Source organism: Carassius auratus, chromosome 10, assembly GCF_003368295.1.
Source record: "Carassius auratus strain Wakin chromosome 10, ASM336829v1, whole genome shotgun sequence".
Lineage (NCBI taxonomy): Eukaryota > Metazoa > Chordata > Actinopteri > Cypriniformes > Cyprinidae > Carassius > Carassius auratus.
In genome coordinates, this window is record NC_039252.1 from 18845286 (window position 1) to 18865285 (window position 20000).

Genomic DNA, 20000 nt, shown 5'->3' on the forward strand with positions numbered 1-20000 from the left:
GTCAAAGCTTCTGTTTCACATGGCAAAGCCTCTCGACAGAAGAGAGGGAAGCGGCGAAGAGAAAGAGAAAAGCATCAAGAGGAAGGAGAGATAGGCACCTAGAGGCTCATCATTAAACCGTCCTCTCTGCGGCGGGCTGCATAAGCACTTCTGCGCTCTTGTTTATCATGCCCGTGTCTGCTGTTAACTAGATTCACACACACACTCACTTCCGTCCCCAAGCCAAAGAGTTTCACACCACTCCGATTCATGCAACTTGTAAAAGTGTCAGGCTGAATGCAATTACTCGGTATGAATGTGCACCACAAACCCAGTGGAGTGTTTGTAGCCCGCGGCAGAGGACGTTCACGCCTGTCGGCTACACGAGAAGAGGGAATTAAACCTGTCGGAAATCACTCCGCGTTCCCGAAGTGTCTTTTTACAGCGTGGAGATTCATTCATGCTGAATTTGACTAGATTTTATCTAGCACAAGAAATACAGTATAGCAGATAATTATTTCATTAAAATGTGTTAAATATTTACAATTTTACTAGCAACAGCAGCTTAGTTACGAAATATTTACCCAGAAAATGTCTAATTTTGTCTGATTTACCAAGAAAGACTGTTTCATTAAATTTTGTCCAAATTACCAATGGAAAACTGATTAACTCCAGTTTGCTCAGAAAATTTCTAATTTAGTCTGTTTTTCAAACAATCTGGATAAATTTAGCCAAAAACAGCATACTTTTTGTCCAATTCAGTGAGAAACTATCTACTTTTGTCCAATTTACCACAGAAAACCTGATTAATATTGTCAGATTTGGCAAATAAAACAGCCCAGGCTTTTCTTTTTTCTCCAGTTTGCTCAGAAAATTTTAAATTTAGTCTGTTTTCAAACAAAAAATGCTTTAATCTGGATAGATTTAGCCAAAAACAGCACAATTTTGATAATCTGTGTAATTTTGTCAAATTTACCACTGAAAAACTGATTCATATTGTCAGATTTGGCAAAAAAACAGGCTCAGGTTTTTTTTTTTTCTTCTTTTCATTTTTCTCCAGTTTGCTGAGAAAATTTCATATTTAGTCTGATTTACCACCAAAAATGGTTTAATATTGTCAGATTTACCAAACACAGCCCCTTTTTTCTGCCCAGTTTGCTCAGAAAATGTTGAATTTAGTCTGATTTACCAACAAAAATCATTTAATCTGGTCAGATTTAACCAAAAGCAGCCCAGTTTTCTAACTTTTACCAATTTTCCATGAAAAAAAATAATTGTTTAATATTGTCAGATTTAGGTAAAACAGACAAGTTTTGTACAGTTTGCTCAGAATTTCTTTTATTTTGTCCAATATACCATAAAAAAACCCTCACAATCAATGATTACAGCAAAGTATAAATCAAAATCATAACACTAATAGATGCTGATTGGTCATTGTGGTGTTCCAGATGTGATAAAACACAGGATATGATGTGAAAGTGCTTGTGACAGTACACATTTGTGCAGCCGAGATGAAACATGCTGAATTGGCTATCAAACACACCCAGAAGGACGGTAAGAAATATACCTCAAAGATACACTACAGAAAAATGAGGGAAGGGCAGATAAAATTGGATCTTTGGGGGTCCCAGGGGCAGTGGGTGACACTCGACTGTGGCCTGTCGTGATTTATGACAGTGTGTGCGTTTCACTCTTTGACTGTGTCTCCTTCCTCCGCCGGAGGTCACCTCTGCACATATGGTGCTCGCTAAATCTTACCGCATACTAACACATGGGCTTATTTTACAAATAAGCATTTCTAAAGTGAACATTTTAGTGAGAAACTTCCATAAGATGACATCCAGACATACATACAGTAAATAATCACTTCAGCTTGTGCATACGAAAGCTGTTTCACTGAACGCGCTGTGTTTGCCTGACAGTCGTTTCTAATGTGTTTGTACAGTGAACGAGTCTGTGTTTGACCTGCTGATTGCCATTTTTTTTCATTTTAGTGATGTGCAAATTATAGTCAAAAAATGACAACTGAAATAGATCCAGTTTTTCATATTTAGCATTAAAGTTGTCTGATTTTGTCTATTTAGTTTTTGTCGTTCTGAGAAAATTAGTGTTTTAATATCTAAATTGGACTAAAATTTTTTTATTTTTTATTTAATGGATTCACTCTTATTTAGTCTTAAAAAAGTGTATATATTGTCAAATTTACCAACAAAAACTGTCTAATAGTCTCAAATTTTGACAAAAAAACTGCCTTGTTATGCCAGATTAACTGTCTAATTTGTTCTAATTAATCATAAAAAAAAAAAATCTGGTCAGATTTAGCCAAAACAAAAAAAAACAGTTTTGTCCGATTTGCTCAGAAAATGTCTAATTTACCAAAAACTGTTTAATTTTGTCATATTAGGCAAAAAGAGCCAATTCGATGAGACGCAGAATAATTTTGCCCAATTAACCATTAAAAGCTTTTCAGTGTTGCCAGATTTAAAACAACAACAACAAATGCGTTTAGTCTGATGTGCTCAGAAAATGTCTAATGTTGTCTGATTGACCAACAACTGTTTAATTTTGTTTTTGTCCAGTTTTGTGAGAAACTGCATCATTTTGTCAAGTTTATCATTAAATGCTGTTCCAACTTTGTCAGATTTAGCAAAAAAATCAACCCAGTTTTGTCTGATTTGTTTAGAAAATGTCCATCTTTGCCATGATTTACCATCAAAACTAACCTTGTCACATCTAGTAAAAAAAAAAAAAAAATGTTTTTGTCTGATTTGGTGAGAAACTTAAGAAAACAGATTAAGCAAAAAAAAAAAAAAAAACATCCCAGTTTGCATAGAAACTGTCTAATTAAGTACAGTTTACCAAGAAAGACTGGTTTAATTACGTCAGATTTAGCAAAAAAACTGCCTAGCTTGTCTGATTTGGTGAGAAACTTTATAAAAAAATTTTTTTAAATCAGATTTAGAGTAATTTCTTGTCAGATCTGACAACATATTAATCATTCCAAATTAGTTTTAAGATATAACATTGTTGTATGTTTGATGTTTAAATGAATGTAAATGATGTTAAATCAGTTAGATGTGTTTTTAGATCTAAGGTAGCTTTACTTTCAAATACGGCATTACATTTTCTTCAGTGTTTCATGTCTCATCTTAACTCTGTCTGTGATTTGTGCAGAATCCCTGGAGCCGACCTACCAGCAGCTGCAGAAGATGAAGCTGGACAAGAGTCCGTTTGTGGTGGTGTCTGTGATTGGTCAGGAGCTGCTGACCGCCTCCCATCACGGCGCGTCTGTGGTGGTCCTGGAGGCGGCGCTGAAGATCGGCACCTGCAGCCTCAAGCTGCGTGGCTCTGTTTTCTCGGCCCTCAGCAGCGCTTACTGGTCATTGGGCAACACGGAGAAGAGCACCGCCTACATGCAGCAAGACCTGGAGGTGGCCAAAACTTTAGGTGAGTGAAGACTTAAAGAAACCTGTTTGACATATTTTAGGTTTCTTGATACATGATTTTGTTTTTATTGACCATATTCCATCTGTATCATTTATGTATTGTTCTAGTATTTAGTAATAGTTTGAATTAGCTTTTATGTTTTTGATTTTAATTTGAGCTTTAATAACTTTGTTGTGTGTTTTTGTTAGTTGTATTTATCATTATTCTTTTTTTATATATATTTAGTTTAAGCTATTATTATACTTCAACATATTATTTTACATTTTTTAATTATTTTCTAAGGCAAGATTTCTAATTGGCTTTAAGTGTTTTTAAATTATTTTTAACCTAGTAATGTAATCTTTTTATTTTCTTAATATACATATGATTACAAAATTAAAATGTATAAAATATATCAAACTTACACTTTTTTAAAAATTGTATATTACATTTTATCATATTCATTTGACCAAAGCAATCTATCTATATATTTTGTTTTAATATTTAATATAATATTATTTTATTAGTATAAATATAACATTTTTAAACTTATAAAATAATATCACATTTAAAAAATGTAAATGTATGTAGTTTCATGGTTAACAGAAACCATTTTAATAATTTGTATATTCATATTTAATGTAATATTTTAGATTTTATTAATATACATATTTTTAAATGTAAAACTTATGAAACAACAAAATTTAAACAACATATTGTATTCAGTGTTTATTTCAGTTAATAAAACAAGTTTTTATAGTTTATATTTTAATATTCAATCAAATATTTATTTTTTAATAATATAAGCATTACAATTTATAAACGTATAAAACAATATAACGTAAAAAAAATTAAATACAACATTTAAAAAAAAAAATTTCAATAGTTTACATTTCAATCTATTATATTTAATCTAATATTTACATTTTATAAATATGAATATTATTACAATTTCAAAACTTAAAAACAATACATATTTTTTTCAAATAAAAGGAAAAGCATTTTAATAATTTGTTTTACGATAATAATGCTGTCTATATAAGATGCTTTTATCCAAAGCCACTTACAGTGCATTCAGGCTATAAATTTTACCTGTGTTCCCTGGGAATCGAACCCATGACCTCTTGCGCTGCTAACACAATAAGCTCTACCACTGAGCCACAGGAACACTGAGGTGTAAATGACCTTTACTTTGCTCTACACATTATAAAATGCACCTGTTCTCCTTTCGTGCTCCACAGAAGAAAGTCACACAGGCTAGCACAACATGCCAATGAGTAAATGGTGCTTTAGTTGCAAACTGTTCCTTTAAATCTCATTTAATTGGGCACATTTCGCATATTTATGTGATCATGTCCTGTTCTTGAGAAATCGATGTACTTTGGTGGTCTGCTGCGAGAACGTCTTGTGATGGATGTCCAGGTGACCTTGTGCACGAAAAGCCTCGGTACCTTCTCACAAAGTTAATTATTTTGACCCAGCCGAGCACACGCTGATAAGGTCTCTCAGTAATTAGGCTTCATGGGACTTTCTTTTAATTAAAAGCCGCTGCGACTTTTCCCCAGAATGCCACTGGACTAGTTTTTGTGTGTAAGTATCTTTTGTATGCATCATAAATATCCTCCTGAATGTCAGAGGTTTACAGCAGGACTTTAAGGCATGAAAGCGTTTCTCACCAGGTCTGTCTCGCACGCCTGAACTGTGAATGTTTGTGTTTGAGCTTCAGCTCGCACTTTTACACATCAGCACACAGCTGACGTCTCGCTCGGCTGATGAAGCTCTGATGCTGCAGGTGCTGTGACTGCCATGATGTCATCGTACATTCACCTCAAACCACTGATGAGTCTTACTGATGAGCTTTACAGAACATTATCTCATTCTCTTTAACAGTATCTTCATGTCTTAAAGTTGCATTCAGCAGATTGGAGTTGGATGATAATACTTTACATCATGTGATACAAGTTGAGATTTGCTGTATGTAGTATATATCACCCACAAGTATAATATATGCATGCAAATAAAGTTGCCATAGTTTTAGCAGAATTTGTTTGTGGGTACAATTTACCATCAAAATCTGTCTGTCTAATCTGTCTAAATTTGTTAAATTTAAGAATAAATAAAAATAGAAAAAAATAGCCCAGTTTTGTCCAATTTTGGTCATAATAAATGGTCTAATCTTGTCAGATTAAGCAAAAAAAAAAAAAAAACAAACAAAAAAACCCAGCTTTGAATAATTTGGTCAAAAACAATTCTAATTTTGTCCGTTTTTTGTTTGTTTTTGTTTGTTTGTTTGTTTTTGTTTTTACAAAAAATTACAAATAGTGAATAAATAAATCAATACATAAAAAATTTGACAGAATTAAAATAAATAAATAAGGTGTAGCTATATCAGATTTGGAGAGAGAATTAGACAGGAAATGTCTACTTTTGTCAAAATTAGCTAGAAAAGCTAAATGTACGATTCATTCATTCATTCAATTGCCCGGTCATTGTTTCCATTAATTCAACGGCTTAATTGATATATGTGTGTGTGTGTGTGTGTATATATATATATAGTACAGACCAAAAGTTTGGAAACATTACTATTTTTAATGTTTCTGTATTTTTGATCAAATAAAAGCAGGCTTGATGAGCAGAATAAATTTCTTTCAAAAACATTAAAAATAGTAATGTTTCCAAACTTTTGGTCTGTACTGTATATATATATATTTATTTATTTAAAAAAATTAAATAATATTTAATAATAAAAAACAGGTAATAAACTGAAAAAAAACAACAATGTACTTGATTTTTTTCCATATAAATTGTAAGTAAATTTCACGAATAATTAAAAGTTGAAAGACTGAAATAATCTGGTTAAATGTACTGTAATGATCTGTTTTATTTACCACTTTGAACAATTTCTTGCACATTTTTGCAGTTCACCAGCTTTTGTTGTTGTTGTTGTTTTGGAGCTCAGTATCTGGTTTCATACTGGTCTGAGATGATCTGCTAGTTTAGCTGGACCTGCACCAGTTAGTTTACCAGATGAAACCATCTAATGGACAAAAACAAGCAGCTTTGGCCAGCTAGAAACCATCTGAAGCCTGTGAACACATTTTCCTCAGAGTCAGTTTTGTCGTGTTGGTGAATGTATGGAAACCTTCTAACCCAGATCTGGTTTCCTTCAGGTGACCAGACGGGTGAATGCCGCGCTCACGGGAACCTGGGGTCGGCCTTCTTCTCCAAGGGGAATTACCGCGAGGCTCTGAGCAACCACAGACACCAGCTCGTCCTGGCCATGAAACTCAAGGACAGAGAGGTAATGTGTGTGGCCGTATCTTCACCTCAAACAGAAATGAAGTGTGCAGGATTGTTTTATCAGAGGCGCAGGACTCGTGTTGTGACTTGACAAATGTTTGAGTCAGAGCTGCAGGGCAGACTCACCGCTCTCTGTCACGTCTGTGGACGCTCGGCGTCTCTGTTCTGTCTCTTTTCAGCTCGCTGTCTATCTGTTCTGATGCACCGAAAACCCCCCGAAATGTCCTACAAAAACAAGTCTGGGTCATACTTCTAAAATCAAAAGAAAAAATGGAATAATAATGAAACAAAGAAAAATAATTTGTGTAAATACAGTGACATTTATTTTCAGAATATTTATTTATTTATTTACGCTGTGACGTTTAATTTATTTGGTTGCTTTTCATTTTTGTTTCATTTTTATTACATTTAAGCACATTTCCCCTCAATACAATGAATCTGGATGTTTTAGAGATTTCATATCTGATGTGATAATGAATATTGAAAATAAATAATGTATAATATGAACAAAAATATAATAAATTAAAATATAATAAAATACAAAACCCCATAAAGTATAATGTTAAATAGTACTAATAAATAAAAAAGAGTTTTTTCTTATTTTTAATAATAAATATTTTTTAAGTATTTTTTCATTTACTTTTTTTATTTTATTTTATTTCATTTTTTTAACTTTATTTAGATAACATTCCCCTAATAAAATGAATCTGGAACTTTTGATTAGATTTTTTTTAAAGAGTTTTAATATCTATTATTCTCTGTGAAAATGATCTCATTATAACAATTTGTAATAAAATGTAATAATAAATACTAAAAATAAATTATAAAAAAATTCTGAAAATATAATTAAATGAAATATAATACAATTATAGTAATTGAATTATATTTATTACAGTAAAAAAAATTGAGAAATGTAAAATTTGGTGGGAAATAATTATAATTTATTGCATAAATGCAAATTGTGATAAAAATAAAAAACATCTTAAGTTGAAACTAATGCAAAAATATCAAGTGTCCTAAAAAGACTTCATTTTCTTTATGTTATACATAATTTCTTCTTTTTATCTTAAAATGAAATATGAGGCAGTGATGTTCTGGACAGGTGTGGTGAGCTTCACAGCTGGCTGTATTTAATGCGTCTCGAGCTCTTATCAGCTAATGCCTCATCCGCCGGCTCCTCATCATCATCTGATTCATATCGCTCTGTGAAATGGAGTGGATGAGGAGAATGATAGACTCTTCTTTTGTGTGTCCAGATTGTGTCCGTGTGTTTGCTCTGCTCACTGCGTCCTCACATCTGCTCCTCTTCTCCTCTCTGCATTACTCACTGTAACCGTGGAGCTGACCACGTTTCTGAAGCCATTAAACCAAGAAATGTGTTCGCAGCACGTTCAACAGCATTGTGTGCCATTCCAATATTTAAAGCAAACATAATGTAGGACTGGATTTTATCCATCAGAATTTGATTGGATATATATATATTTCTGTGGCTCAGTGGTAGAGCATTGCGTTAGCAGCGCAAAAGGTTGTGGGTTCGATTCCCAGGTAACACATGTTGGGTAAAATTTTTTGTCTGAAATCACTGTAAGTCACTTAAGATAAAAGCATCTTCTAAATGCATATATATATGCATTTAGCAAATATATGCAAATGTTCTAAAATTCAATAGTGAATAATAACATAAATTATATGATGATCTAAAAAATACATTAAAATATTATTTTGCATTACAGTAAAAAATAATCATAATTTTTATTACAGCAATTTTTATTGGAAAAACATATATTTAATAGAACCAATAAATAAAATGCACTGTATAATATGAAATTTGTTTGTGCTGAAGTAATGCAAATTGGGATAAAATTGTGCTCAATTGTAATAAAAATAATGGTGCTAAAATAGACTTAATTTATATAAGAGTATTTTTTTACTTAGTTTTTTATTTCTGTTGTTCTCGATGAGATCTCTATACAAATACTCATTACCAATTACATTCCAGGATTTTACATTTCAAGAAACTTTCCAGTTATTCAAGAGTTTTTACCTGAAGAAATACTGGATATATCTTGTAAAATTGATATTGACTAAAGGTTATTTTGATGACATTTCAATGACCTTTTAAAATGTTATAAGCCCCTGTGACTTTTCCATGAATGGATATCACAGTTTCCCTGATATATCCAGGTTTTTCAGGACTGTGGGAACCGTGTTGATTTAATGCATGGATGCGTTTTGAAACTCCCCTGCAATTTGTAAAGTTAACACAAAAACAGTTGCATCCTCTCAACAGCGCAAGCAAGCACTATAGCAGGTATTAGCCTGAACACAGCAGGTTAGTTCAAGTGCTGACATCTTTATATCAAGCTTGATCTGATTTCATTTCATTGACAATATTCTGATGTTTTAAGCAATATTTCAACAGTTCAGCGTGTTCCCAATGCGGTTGCATCTCTGTTTGTGTACTTTACTGTTTTTCTGGCCTTAGTTTTTTATAATTTGCATCTTTGACGAGACATTAAATGAATTCCAAACAAAGCGTTTTCCTATAATGGCCATACGGTCGCACGCTTGAGCAGTCTGTGGTGAGATCGGCGGGAAGCGAGTGTGTGTGTGTCTCTCAGGTCACCTCCTGAGCTTCAGGGAACTGAAGTATGAACAGATGTGTGTCTGCTGCCATACTGCAGTGTGTTTGAGCATGTAGGAAATGTGTTGTGATGGACCATCTGCTGTAAGAGTGTGTGTGTGTGTGTGTGATGTTCTGGCTCCCCCTCTCAGATCTGTTGTCTAATGGTTTGATCTGTACTGCAGTAAACACTCATGACCCTTCACACTAATTACTCCAGATCCACCTCCACACACAACCCCAGTCTAATCTCAGCAAGGCTTTGGAAACACAGCTTACATCATCATTCATCACAACTCTTCATTTATATATATATATATACTTTTAAATATTTATATTAAATTATAAATATTTTATTTTTATTAATGTTTTTGTAATTTTTAGTATTATATAAATATCTAGTTTTTTTTTAATATATATCGTATTACTATTAATAGTAATACATTAAATTAATATAATTATATAATTAAAATTATATTATTATGCCCATGTTTTATTTATATATTATTTATTTATTTATTAACTTGCATGCATAAAAAAATATATAAAATACATTACAATTTTGTGTGTGTGTTTGTATGTATGTATGTATGTATATATATATATATATCGGCCACTTGGTAACACAAACTGCTAATCAACTGGTGGTGATGGTGGTATAATGGTGTGGGGGATATTTTCTTGGCACACTTTGGGCCCCTTTGTACCAACTGAGTATGGAGTTTCTCTGTGTCAGTACTGAGTGGAAAACACTTCAGGGTGTCATTAAAAGCAACAGAAGAGCTTTAATTGGGTCGTTAATATAGACGGAGGAGTTTCAGAGGCTTACGGTCTTTATCAGTAAAGCAGTAGAAATGAATAGCGCTGCTGAAAGTGAAGGTATATCAGAGAAACAATCCCAGACTGCTCGCTCCATTACTCTGGAATCCAAACCAATGAGCTCATTTTTTTGAGCAGCTTTCTCTCCTCTTCGTCTTCTCTCTCGCTCTCGTGCATGTTCAGGTTTGCAGCAGTCTAAGAGTGGACTAAAGAAGCAGCACAACTGTCTCCAATATTAATAATAAGAGGAAATGTCTCTTGAGCAGCAAATCAGCATATTATTCTGATTTCTGAAGATCATGTGACACTGACGACTGGAGGAATGATGCTGATTGCGTTTTAACATATTCAAATATAAAACAGCTGGTTTAAATTTTTATAATGTTACAATATTACTGTTTTTACTGTATTTTTCTATCAAATGAATTCATAACAAGAGTAAATGACATTTAAAAATATATTCATATATATGAAACAGCTGTTTTAACTTGTAATAATATTTGATCTGGTCCTCGACTGGTTGCATGTGGATTTATTGTGGAAGCACTGAATGCAGTGAATGCACAAACACGCGGCGCACATTGAAACAGCTGGGAAGATGTTACGAGGAATAGCACGAGTCACATTACTTAGTGATTTATCTCTGTTGTGTCGAGATCTAAAGTAAATATAGAAGTGCACCAACTATCATTCAAACCCAGTTCTCTCTTCTCTTCTATTTGAATATATTTAAAAATGTAATTTATTCCTGTACAGCAAAGCAATCTTTCCTCCAGTCTTCAGTGTCACATGATCTTCAGATCATGCTGATTTGCTTCTCAAGAAACATATTTTTTCATATTTTTGGGGTAACCGTGATACACGTTTCCAGGATTCTTGAAAGTTGAGAAGCATTTATTTAAAAAAGAAATATTTGGTAACATCATAAATGACTTTACTGTCACTTTTGATCAATTGAACGTGTCCTTGCTAAATAAAAGTGTTCATTCATGAACAAATAGCAGACAGTATTGAGTATATAAAGCACAGTATGCAAGTATTCTGTTCCAAACATAGCTGATGCATTTCTCCACATTTTCTCTCTCATTCTTCTCATTTTTAATCTTTTCTTCTCTCTTTCTCTTCCACACACACACACACACACATATGAAACGCTCTGCAGTTGTTACATTGTTCAAGCGAGCGTAGCGCAGGCCGAGGGTTTAATCTCTTTTAGGTAACATATTGTTCTTATATTCATTAAGCAGAGCACTTCAGAATATGACAGCAGTTGTAATTGGTTTTGTTTCATCTTGTTAAAATGCATTCATTATGCGACGGGCCCCCGGCTTCTTTGAGAACACCGGCGCGAGCCGCAGTCACTGTCAGACGCTTAATTAAAGCCAATGCAGAGAGGACATGCTTCATTTGGGACCATTTGAGAATTTCCATCTCCCTCACAGGTAGGGATAAATAGCGGACGCTCTCGTTGATAACACGTGTGTGTGTGTGTGTGTGTGGCACTCAGTATTCAAGTCAAGTCACATTTGTTTTAAAGCGCTTTATACAATACAAAGCAGTACTTAAAAATGAAGATTTGATAAAAATATCATCGCCCTCAGGCCATCCAAGATGTAGATGAGTTTGTTTCTTCATCAGATTTGGAGAAATGTAGAATTGCATCACTTTCTCACCAGAGGATGCTCTGTAGTGAATGGGTGCCGTCAGAATGAGAGTCCAAACATCTGATAAACACATCACAATAATCCACACCACTCCAGTCCATCAGTTAATGTCTTGTGACGTGAAAAGCTGAGTGTCTGTAAGAAACAAACCCATCATTAAGAGGTTTCTATCCATAATGTTGCTTCCCCCAGTGAAAAGGTGATCTCGTCTGAATCAGGAGAGAAATATGCACAAATCAAGCATTGTTTACATGTCCAGTACAATTCTAAACAAACATGTGTGTGGATTTTTATTTGAGAGGATGACAGGAGACAAACCTATTATGGATTATAGATTTATAATTAGGCTAGAAGTGACCGTTTCAAGTGAAACCACCTTGATGATGGATGTGTTTCTTACAAACATGCAGCTTTTGCTTTTTGTCTACGAATCATAAGTGCATATCATTGCGAAGTAATGTTTTATTATTTTCAACCACCAGTCATATAGACGCACATTTCACCATTTGCGTTCAATATCCTGAGCAAAAAGTCCAACGGCTCATGTGCAGCTTTTCTTGTCGACTTAGTAGTTTTATGTAAACACGTTTCCTAAACATTGCTCTGCTCAAACATGTATTGTTGTAATTAATAAGACAAATGGAGTCACCTTGTTTCCTGACCTCATGAATATTTGAGATGCACCATATCTTTTTTTTGCACCATACAGTATCATGGCCAATAAAATATACTTGTGGCTGGTAAATTCTGGAGCCATTGGCAGGTGTGTGCTTGTGTGTGAAAGATATTGAGGTTTTATTATGTCTGTTGCTGCTGAATTGTGATCCGGATCAGATATTGAGTGCCATAATTACTTTTGAGTGTTATTGAGAGATTAAGAAGATTCCAGGAAGATGAAGAGGGATCGGGGAATTGCTCCATCCTATTTCCTCTTCCTGCCAAAACCTTTGCCTAAAGCACCTGCCATTTAGACTTTATTGCACAATATAGACTTCTTAAAGTCTGTTTACTCAGTGCGAGAGACATACGTGTGATTGTGTGAGTGTGTGTGTGTGTGTGTGTGTTTAAAAGGTCATTAGTAGCTGTGATGCTGCATATTCGCCTCGGGCAGGATTCCTCAGGTTATGGAGGAAAACTCACCTCAGGCGAGGCAGAGATCAGTGATGCTCTCATGGGCCCTATTCTCTATGTGTGTGTGTGTGTGTGTGTGTGTGTATGTGTAGCCAGCAATTTATTGGTCTGTATGTGCATTTATGTGTGTACAGCTGTCTTTATTTGCATGCATATGCGGTATATATGTGTGCATGCAGGTCTGCAGTAGTTAAAATGACGGCCTCACCAGAGGAACAAATGCACCGGTGTCAGAGAGATGAATAGCTTTGCTGATATTGACTATTTGTTGCTCTTTAAAAAGACTCCAGCATCCGAAGAAGCTCCTCTATACGTATATATTTCAAGTGTGCAGTAACAAACTTTATTACACTCTATAGACCTAAAATGGATTAAATATACTGGAAAAATATCCAATTGATTCCTTTGAGTCCAGAGTGCATTTGTGACAATGTCCGTTGGTTGACAAGCGCCTTACATGCACATCAAATGAGAGCCGTGAGCCGTGGTGTGGACGAGTCGTTTGAGTACCTGACCCTCCTCTACACGGCAGCGCTGGAGACCGAGCGCCGTCCGACTGGAGTGACCGAGCACAGAGTCATTTAAAGCCCTGGAATTACATCCTGCACCGAGGTCGATCGATGGCACGCCTGTCAGAAAGATGAATGGGAGCTTGAGGAACTCCATTTTAATGAAGGCAGAGAGAAGAGAGAGCAACGCTTGTGTAGGTGTGTTGTGTAAAGATACTCCTGTATTACACGCTCTGTAGGTGTCCACCGCAGAAGAGGTCGAGTCGCTCATGAACTGATGGAGACCTGCCCTCCATCACCATTCATCACCCTTAAACACACTTCACCCTTCTTCATACTGTTCGGCCTCCGTCAGGGTCAATGCAGAGACTCCACAAAAAAGAGATCCTGGATTTCTATAGTTTATAAACCATTACATTTGACTTTATGACCAAATAATTATAATATGGTTAGGTTAATATCTATTAAATAAATAGCAATATGAATGTACATCATTGATGTTATGATGTAATATTCAGAGGGTGGAGAGATGTGGGTTTCCCCCGCTCTATATGTCTTCATCTGCTAAATGATTTTTTAATTCCCACTGAATAGGAGTTAAACCTCCCACCTGGGTGACACTTAAAATATTGGCAAGTAAAAATCCAAACTTGCAATAAAATCAGAGAGGGACTTTAACTGTTCAAAATGTTCAGAGGATTTATGTCTCTTTCTTTCCGTATACATTTTATAGCCATCATTTTTATATAATAAAAAAATATATTATTTACCACTTCAACATACATTGTCTATGACCAAAAATGTAAGAAAATATGTATTTTGGTTTGTTTGAGAAAACACAAAATGATACAGTTACAGTGTTTTTTTCTTTCTTTTGATTTAGTTGAGTTGGTTTTGCATCAAACACAATGTGATTTTCGGCAATCGAGATCTGAAAGCAACGGCACATTCTTCCGCTTGGGTGAGCGCTTCGTGGACAGCTTGAAATCAGCCACAGACCAGCAAATCATTGAAAACGTGCTAAAATCCTGACGAGTCACAACAATACAGCGAAGACTAGAAAGCTGCGGTAAATCTTCTCGCCCAAAGAAACCGCAACTGACATAGATTTAAATAAAATGACTGCCGTTTGGCAAATAAATCATTTTACATACTTACACTTTAAGCTTTAAGCTACATCTCAAATGACAGGAGATCAACTTATTATCATGTTTATATTATTTATCCCTTCAACTTATTTTCTCAAATGGCCTTGGTTTGCAGAGCATTCGCAGCTTATATGGACAGAACGCCATATATATATAGTTTATGTTAGTGTGTTTATGCATGTAACATATTTAAGTCAGAAGATGGCAATGACTGTCTTTATGAGTGAGTCATTGAATTGTTCACTTAACCAAGTTGTTCAAAAATCCAAGTGAGTGTCTTTATGAGTGAATCATTGAGTCATTCATTCAACAGATTAATTCATAAACAGTGATTCATTCAGGAACAAAAATCTATCTTCCTTGTCTTGCTAAGAGATACACAACAGTTTATTATGCTGGTAGTTTTCGAACTATTTTCATTTGGCCGAGCAAAAACACACAAACTAACCAGTAGCCTAATATTGTGTGTAAAATATAATTTTCTCTATATTGCCATCTTATTTATTGAACTGTTATATAAAAGCAGTGTCACATTCGCAGTCGTTCTGTTCTCACAATAACCCCTTTAGACTTGACGCTCAACTGTCATTGGCATTACTGCAATCTTTTCGGTTGATTAGCGTCTCGTTTTTAATATCAGAAATAAACCCTGTTTAAGCTTATCTATAGCATGTCAGTCAGAACAAAACCTGTATGTGGGATACAACAGCGACCAAGCTGTACTATGCTTTCATTGTGTCGCTTTCATGTTTCTCTTCATGCCTTCCTTGGTCTGTTGTTTTCTGCAGTGTTGTTGTTTGGTGACTCTCCGGCGCCCCTGTAGGTCTGGAGTCACACTGGGATTGATGAAAGATGCAGCAGGAACGGAGTAACCCATCATTCAGTCAAAATGTGTAGCGTTTTACACCCTGTGAGGTGTGATTGTTTCCTCAGGAGGAGAGGAGAGAAGATGGAGTTGATGGATTATACGAGAGTTTCTCCCCAGAGGTCTCTCGGCCCGTGGGCCGCTCCACTCACACGTCAATATCAGAGATCAATCGAGCTGATCTCTGAGTGTGTGTGTGTGTGTGTGTGTTTCACTGCTGAGATGAGTCTAAATAAGTCAAACACTGTTATGCAGGTCAATCTCATGTCTTGGTCAAAGACAAATATATTATTTCCTTTTGGGCACCATTTATATATATATATATATATTATATATAATATTATATATATATATATATATATATATATATATATATATATATATATAAAATGAGCTGGATGTGTTGATATACTATAGGAATGCAGACTTAGGTGAAACTGCTTTCTGTTCTTTTAAGTCAAAACATCTTTGACAAAAGTCTCAGAGCTGTTTTAAATCAGTCAATCAGGTTGTAAATCTGTTTAACCTTCACATCATGTGTTCATGGCTGATTTGTCTTCTTATGAGCGTGCTCTTTGTCTCTCTCTCGCTCTGTTTTCTTTTTCTTGCTGTTTGCACGAGCATAGCATTTCTCTGTGGCATGCACTGTGCAGCTGTAGTTTCATCCCATTCAGTTTGTTTACAGGTAACAGAATATTAATGCCTTTAAGTTACTTACATCAGTAGTTTTCAACTGGTTTGCTCTGATCAGGTCATGGACAACATATATGCTAAATGCAATTAATACTTAATTAAACTAATTGCATACAAGGTAAAATAAAACATGACTCTGCTCATGTTAAGTAAAGGTTCACCAGCAACTGGGATAAATATAATTGAATGCAATTCAAGAGATATTTAGAAACAGAAAGCATAATATTTCCTATTCAGGATTTGTTCTATTAATAATGTGGAGACATAAAATTCCTTCTTTGTGTTAAATATATATTATATTATTATATAAACATGTTATTTTAGTGTGATTCTAGAACATATTATTTATTATATAATCATTTTATTTTATATAGTATTTATAGAATTTTGAATAAGATTGTATTATTTCTATAGTGTGCATTTCAATTTTATTTAATATTTTAGTACTGTTATGTGCCTTTGTTATTATTATTATTAATATTATTTTTTAAGTTTGAGTTTTATTGCCAAAGCAATAATTTCCACTTACATGTTCCATTTATATTTCAGCTAATAAACTAATTATTCATTCATTTTTAAAATGTCAAAAAAGCACATATTTTATTATTGTATTTATTTATTTATTTTAGTAACAGTTTTATTGTTAACCATAACAACACATAACTTTAGGTTAGGTAACGTTATGTGTCTTTCTCATTTTAATTAATATTAATATTAATTGTATATTTATTCTATTAATATTAATTGTATTTTTTATTGCTGCTATTTCATTTTATTTTGGTCTTTATTCCAGTGTTTTAGTACTTCATCTTAAACATCTTTTCATTTCAGTAAGTTGCCAAAGTTAGATTTAAAATTAATTAATTAATTTATTTATTCTAACAGTTCTTGTATTCTGTTGAATCTTTAATGTCCAATATAAAATCTGATACAAAACCAGTTGAGAAGCATTGACTATTATTAATTGTGTCAGTAATATCTGACACCGAGCAAGTTAAACATTGAGCATCCATGTTTCTTGTTTACAGCCACAAGCATAGCTGTGGCTTTCACTGTATAGACATCACCACTTTGGAAGTGATTCCTATGGAAGGATCATTTAGGACATTCACCGTTGCATCTAAATGCAGTCGATGCTCTCGAAGCATTCAGTGATATTCAGGTGGCTAGTGTGCGGTTTGCTCGTGGAACAGCAGCACAGCTTTCTTTGGAGAAGGTCACAACTGTGAGATTCATTCTTTGGGAGCTGGCGCCGTAAAAATGGTGCCGCATCCCAGAGGAGGATTTGCATTTTTTCAGGCTGAGGGAATGTTCTTACGCAAGCCTGCTGACACGCTGCCAGAGAACACAGCGGCTGGCCGTCCACTCCTCCCAGCCGCTGACTCTGCTTTCCTTTCCACTTTGTCTTTCTTTTGTGGCTGTATATCTCTCTGCGTGGATTATACACACACACTCTCTCTCTGTCTCTCTTTCCTTTCAGACCTGACCTTCAAGATCCACTTCCTTATTCCACATAGTCACAGCACTACATTGTGAATCTAAATGAGCATACATCATAACTGTCTTTACACAACATGTAAGGAATACTACTGCATACTATATACTGTTTTCTAGGAGTTGCACTGACTAGTCAGAGACCGTTTATGCCCAATGGCATTAAAATTATTAATTTACATGCTGAACACTGACTAGTCAACTAATTTTCTGTTTAACTAGTGAAAAAAAGCTGTCGTGCAACCCATTACTGTATACTGCTCACTCGTTTTTTTATTGTATGCAATGCAGTATGCAGTAATATATATTTTTAACTGTAGTATGCAGAATCGTTTACATTTTTAAATTTATTTGTGTATTTTTTTTTTTTGGGAAATTGGTAAAATGTGACCTTGGACCACAAAAGCAAGTAGCACGGGTCTATTTGTAGCAATAGTTAAAAATGCATTGTATTGTTCAAAATTATGTATTTTTCTTTCATGACAACAAATCATTAGGATATTAAGTACAGACCATACACCTACCATAAATATATAAAAACGTACTTTTTAATTAGTAATATGCATTGCTTAGAACTTCATTTGGACAAATGTAAAGGTGATTTTCTCAGTATTTAGATTTTTTTGCAGCCTTGGATTCCAGATTTCACATAAAATATTTCATATAAAAAAATATTTTTAGTTGCCAAGATGACTTTCTCATTTTCCTGTTAGTTTTTTACACCACAGTTCAAAGTTAAGTGCATTGCATTGTAGTCTGCATTAATTTGAGTAAAGATACAGTAAAATAGTAATATTGTGAAAAATTATTGCATTTTAAAATAACTGTTTTCTATTTGAAAAAATGTTTAAAAACATAATTTATTTCTGTCATGCAAAACGTCTCAGGTTACGAATGTAACCATGGTTCCCTGAGAGGGAACGAGACACTGCGTCCTCTGAAGGGACACTATGGGGAACACCTCGTCGTGACCCGTGTCTGAAGCATACTTTGAAAAAACGCCAACTCGTTGGCCGGCGACAGCGTCTGACGTCACTACCGGCGCGACTATAAATAAGCGACCGGAGAGCACGTCATTTATCTTCTTCGTGAAGCTTGCGTCCGAAGCATGGCAAGGGATCTAGAGGACGCAGTGTCTCGTTCCCTCTCAGGGAACCATGGTTACATTCGTAACCTGAGACGTTCCCCCTCAAGGGAACTTCGAACTGCGTCCTCTGAAGGGACACTATGGGGAACAGTATACCCATGCCGCCATGCTGAGGGGAGCGCAGGCCAGACCATGGCGAACACTAAGTACCAACTCTACCATTTCTATGGGAGTTGCCCCTAGGACGTTTAGACAGCTGTCTGTGACACTATCCCTTACGGCCAAAGGCCTAAGCTACATACCCAATTTAATTGATCAGGGCCTCGACCCGGGGTAGAGCTTAAAGGCTTGGAATAGGAGGATTCCTTTAAAGGGATACGGCTAAGAAACCAGTATTATACAAAGTCTTGCCTGTCACACAGGGGCTACCGTTTGCTCTTGCAAAATTTTCCGAAGGAGCTGTCTCAACAGAACTCTGGTAGCAAAACCCTGCTAGATAGGTATTCAAGGATACCTGAATGGAGTGGCGCCCAAGATGAACGGGGCTTTACACCAACTCAAGAAAGGGCACGAAGCAACCGCGCGAAGCCCTTACCATAAAGGATTTTTAGAAAGAACGCAGAGCCTTAGCGTGCGAACTTACCACAGAGTGGATTTCAGAAAGTGCGTAAAGAATACACGTGCACACTTACCATAGTATGGATTTTAAAATACTGTTCTAGGGAGGGGTTCTCGTGGCACTCTGAAGGGGAAAAAACAGAGAACACCGTCAAATGAGAGGAACTCTGAATTCAGAGTAGCGTACTAACACGTAACCCTTTTCTGGGAAAAAGGGGCCCGTTGTTAAAACTACTGCGAGAACCGCCCAAATATCCCTTGATGAGGGAAGCAATGCTTGAGTGTAAACAAATGCACTCCGGCTGAAAGGAGCCAAAGGAACCAAAGTCTAAACATCTCGAAAAAGGGAACGAAGCTGAGCGCGTAACCCTTACCATACAGGATTTCAGAACCACTTTAAGAAGTACACAGAATGTAGCGTGCGTACCTACAGGTTCCTAAGCATCGCAGAGATTCTGAGCCACACGGGAGAGGCAAGCTCCAAACTTACAAACCTCTTTGGACGAGGGGAGCATCACCTGAGGCAGTAAAAAAAACCAGGAAGAATTCTGTAACTACCACCTCCTCCCTTCCCACTGGATGTGGCAGTGCATATAAGCGGTCAGGAGGCCCCTCAGGGTGACCTGGCCAACATTCATGAAATC

At 35.3% G+C, this 20000-nt stretch overlaps 1 protein-coding gene across 3 annotated transcripts in view; it reads left to right on the forward strand.

Annotated features, from left to right (window-relative positions):
• Positions 1-20000, forward strand: part of LOC113110183 (tetratricopeptide repeat protein 28-like) — a 265529-nt gene that overhangs the window by 175285 nt on the left and 70244 nt on the right. For all 3 annotated transcript variants that reach the window (XM_026274227.1, XM_026274228.1, XM_026274229.1), the window contains 2 exons: positions 3154-3426; positions 6576-6706. In XM_026274227.1, coding sequence (XP_026130012.1) covers positions 3154-3426; positions 6576-6706 — 404 coding nt within the window. The remainder of the gene's footprint in view (positions 1-3153; positions 3427-6575; positions 6707-20000) is intronic.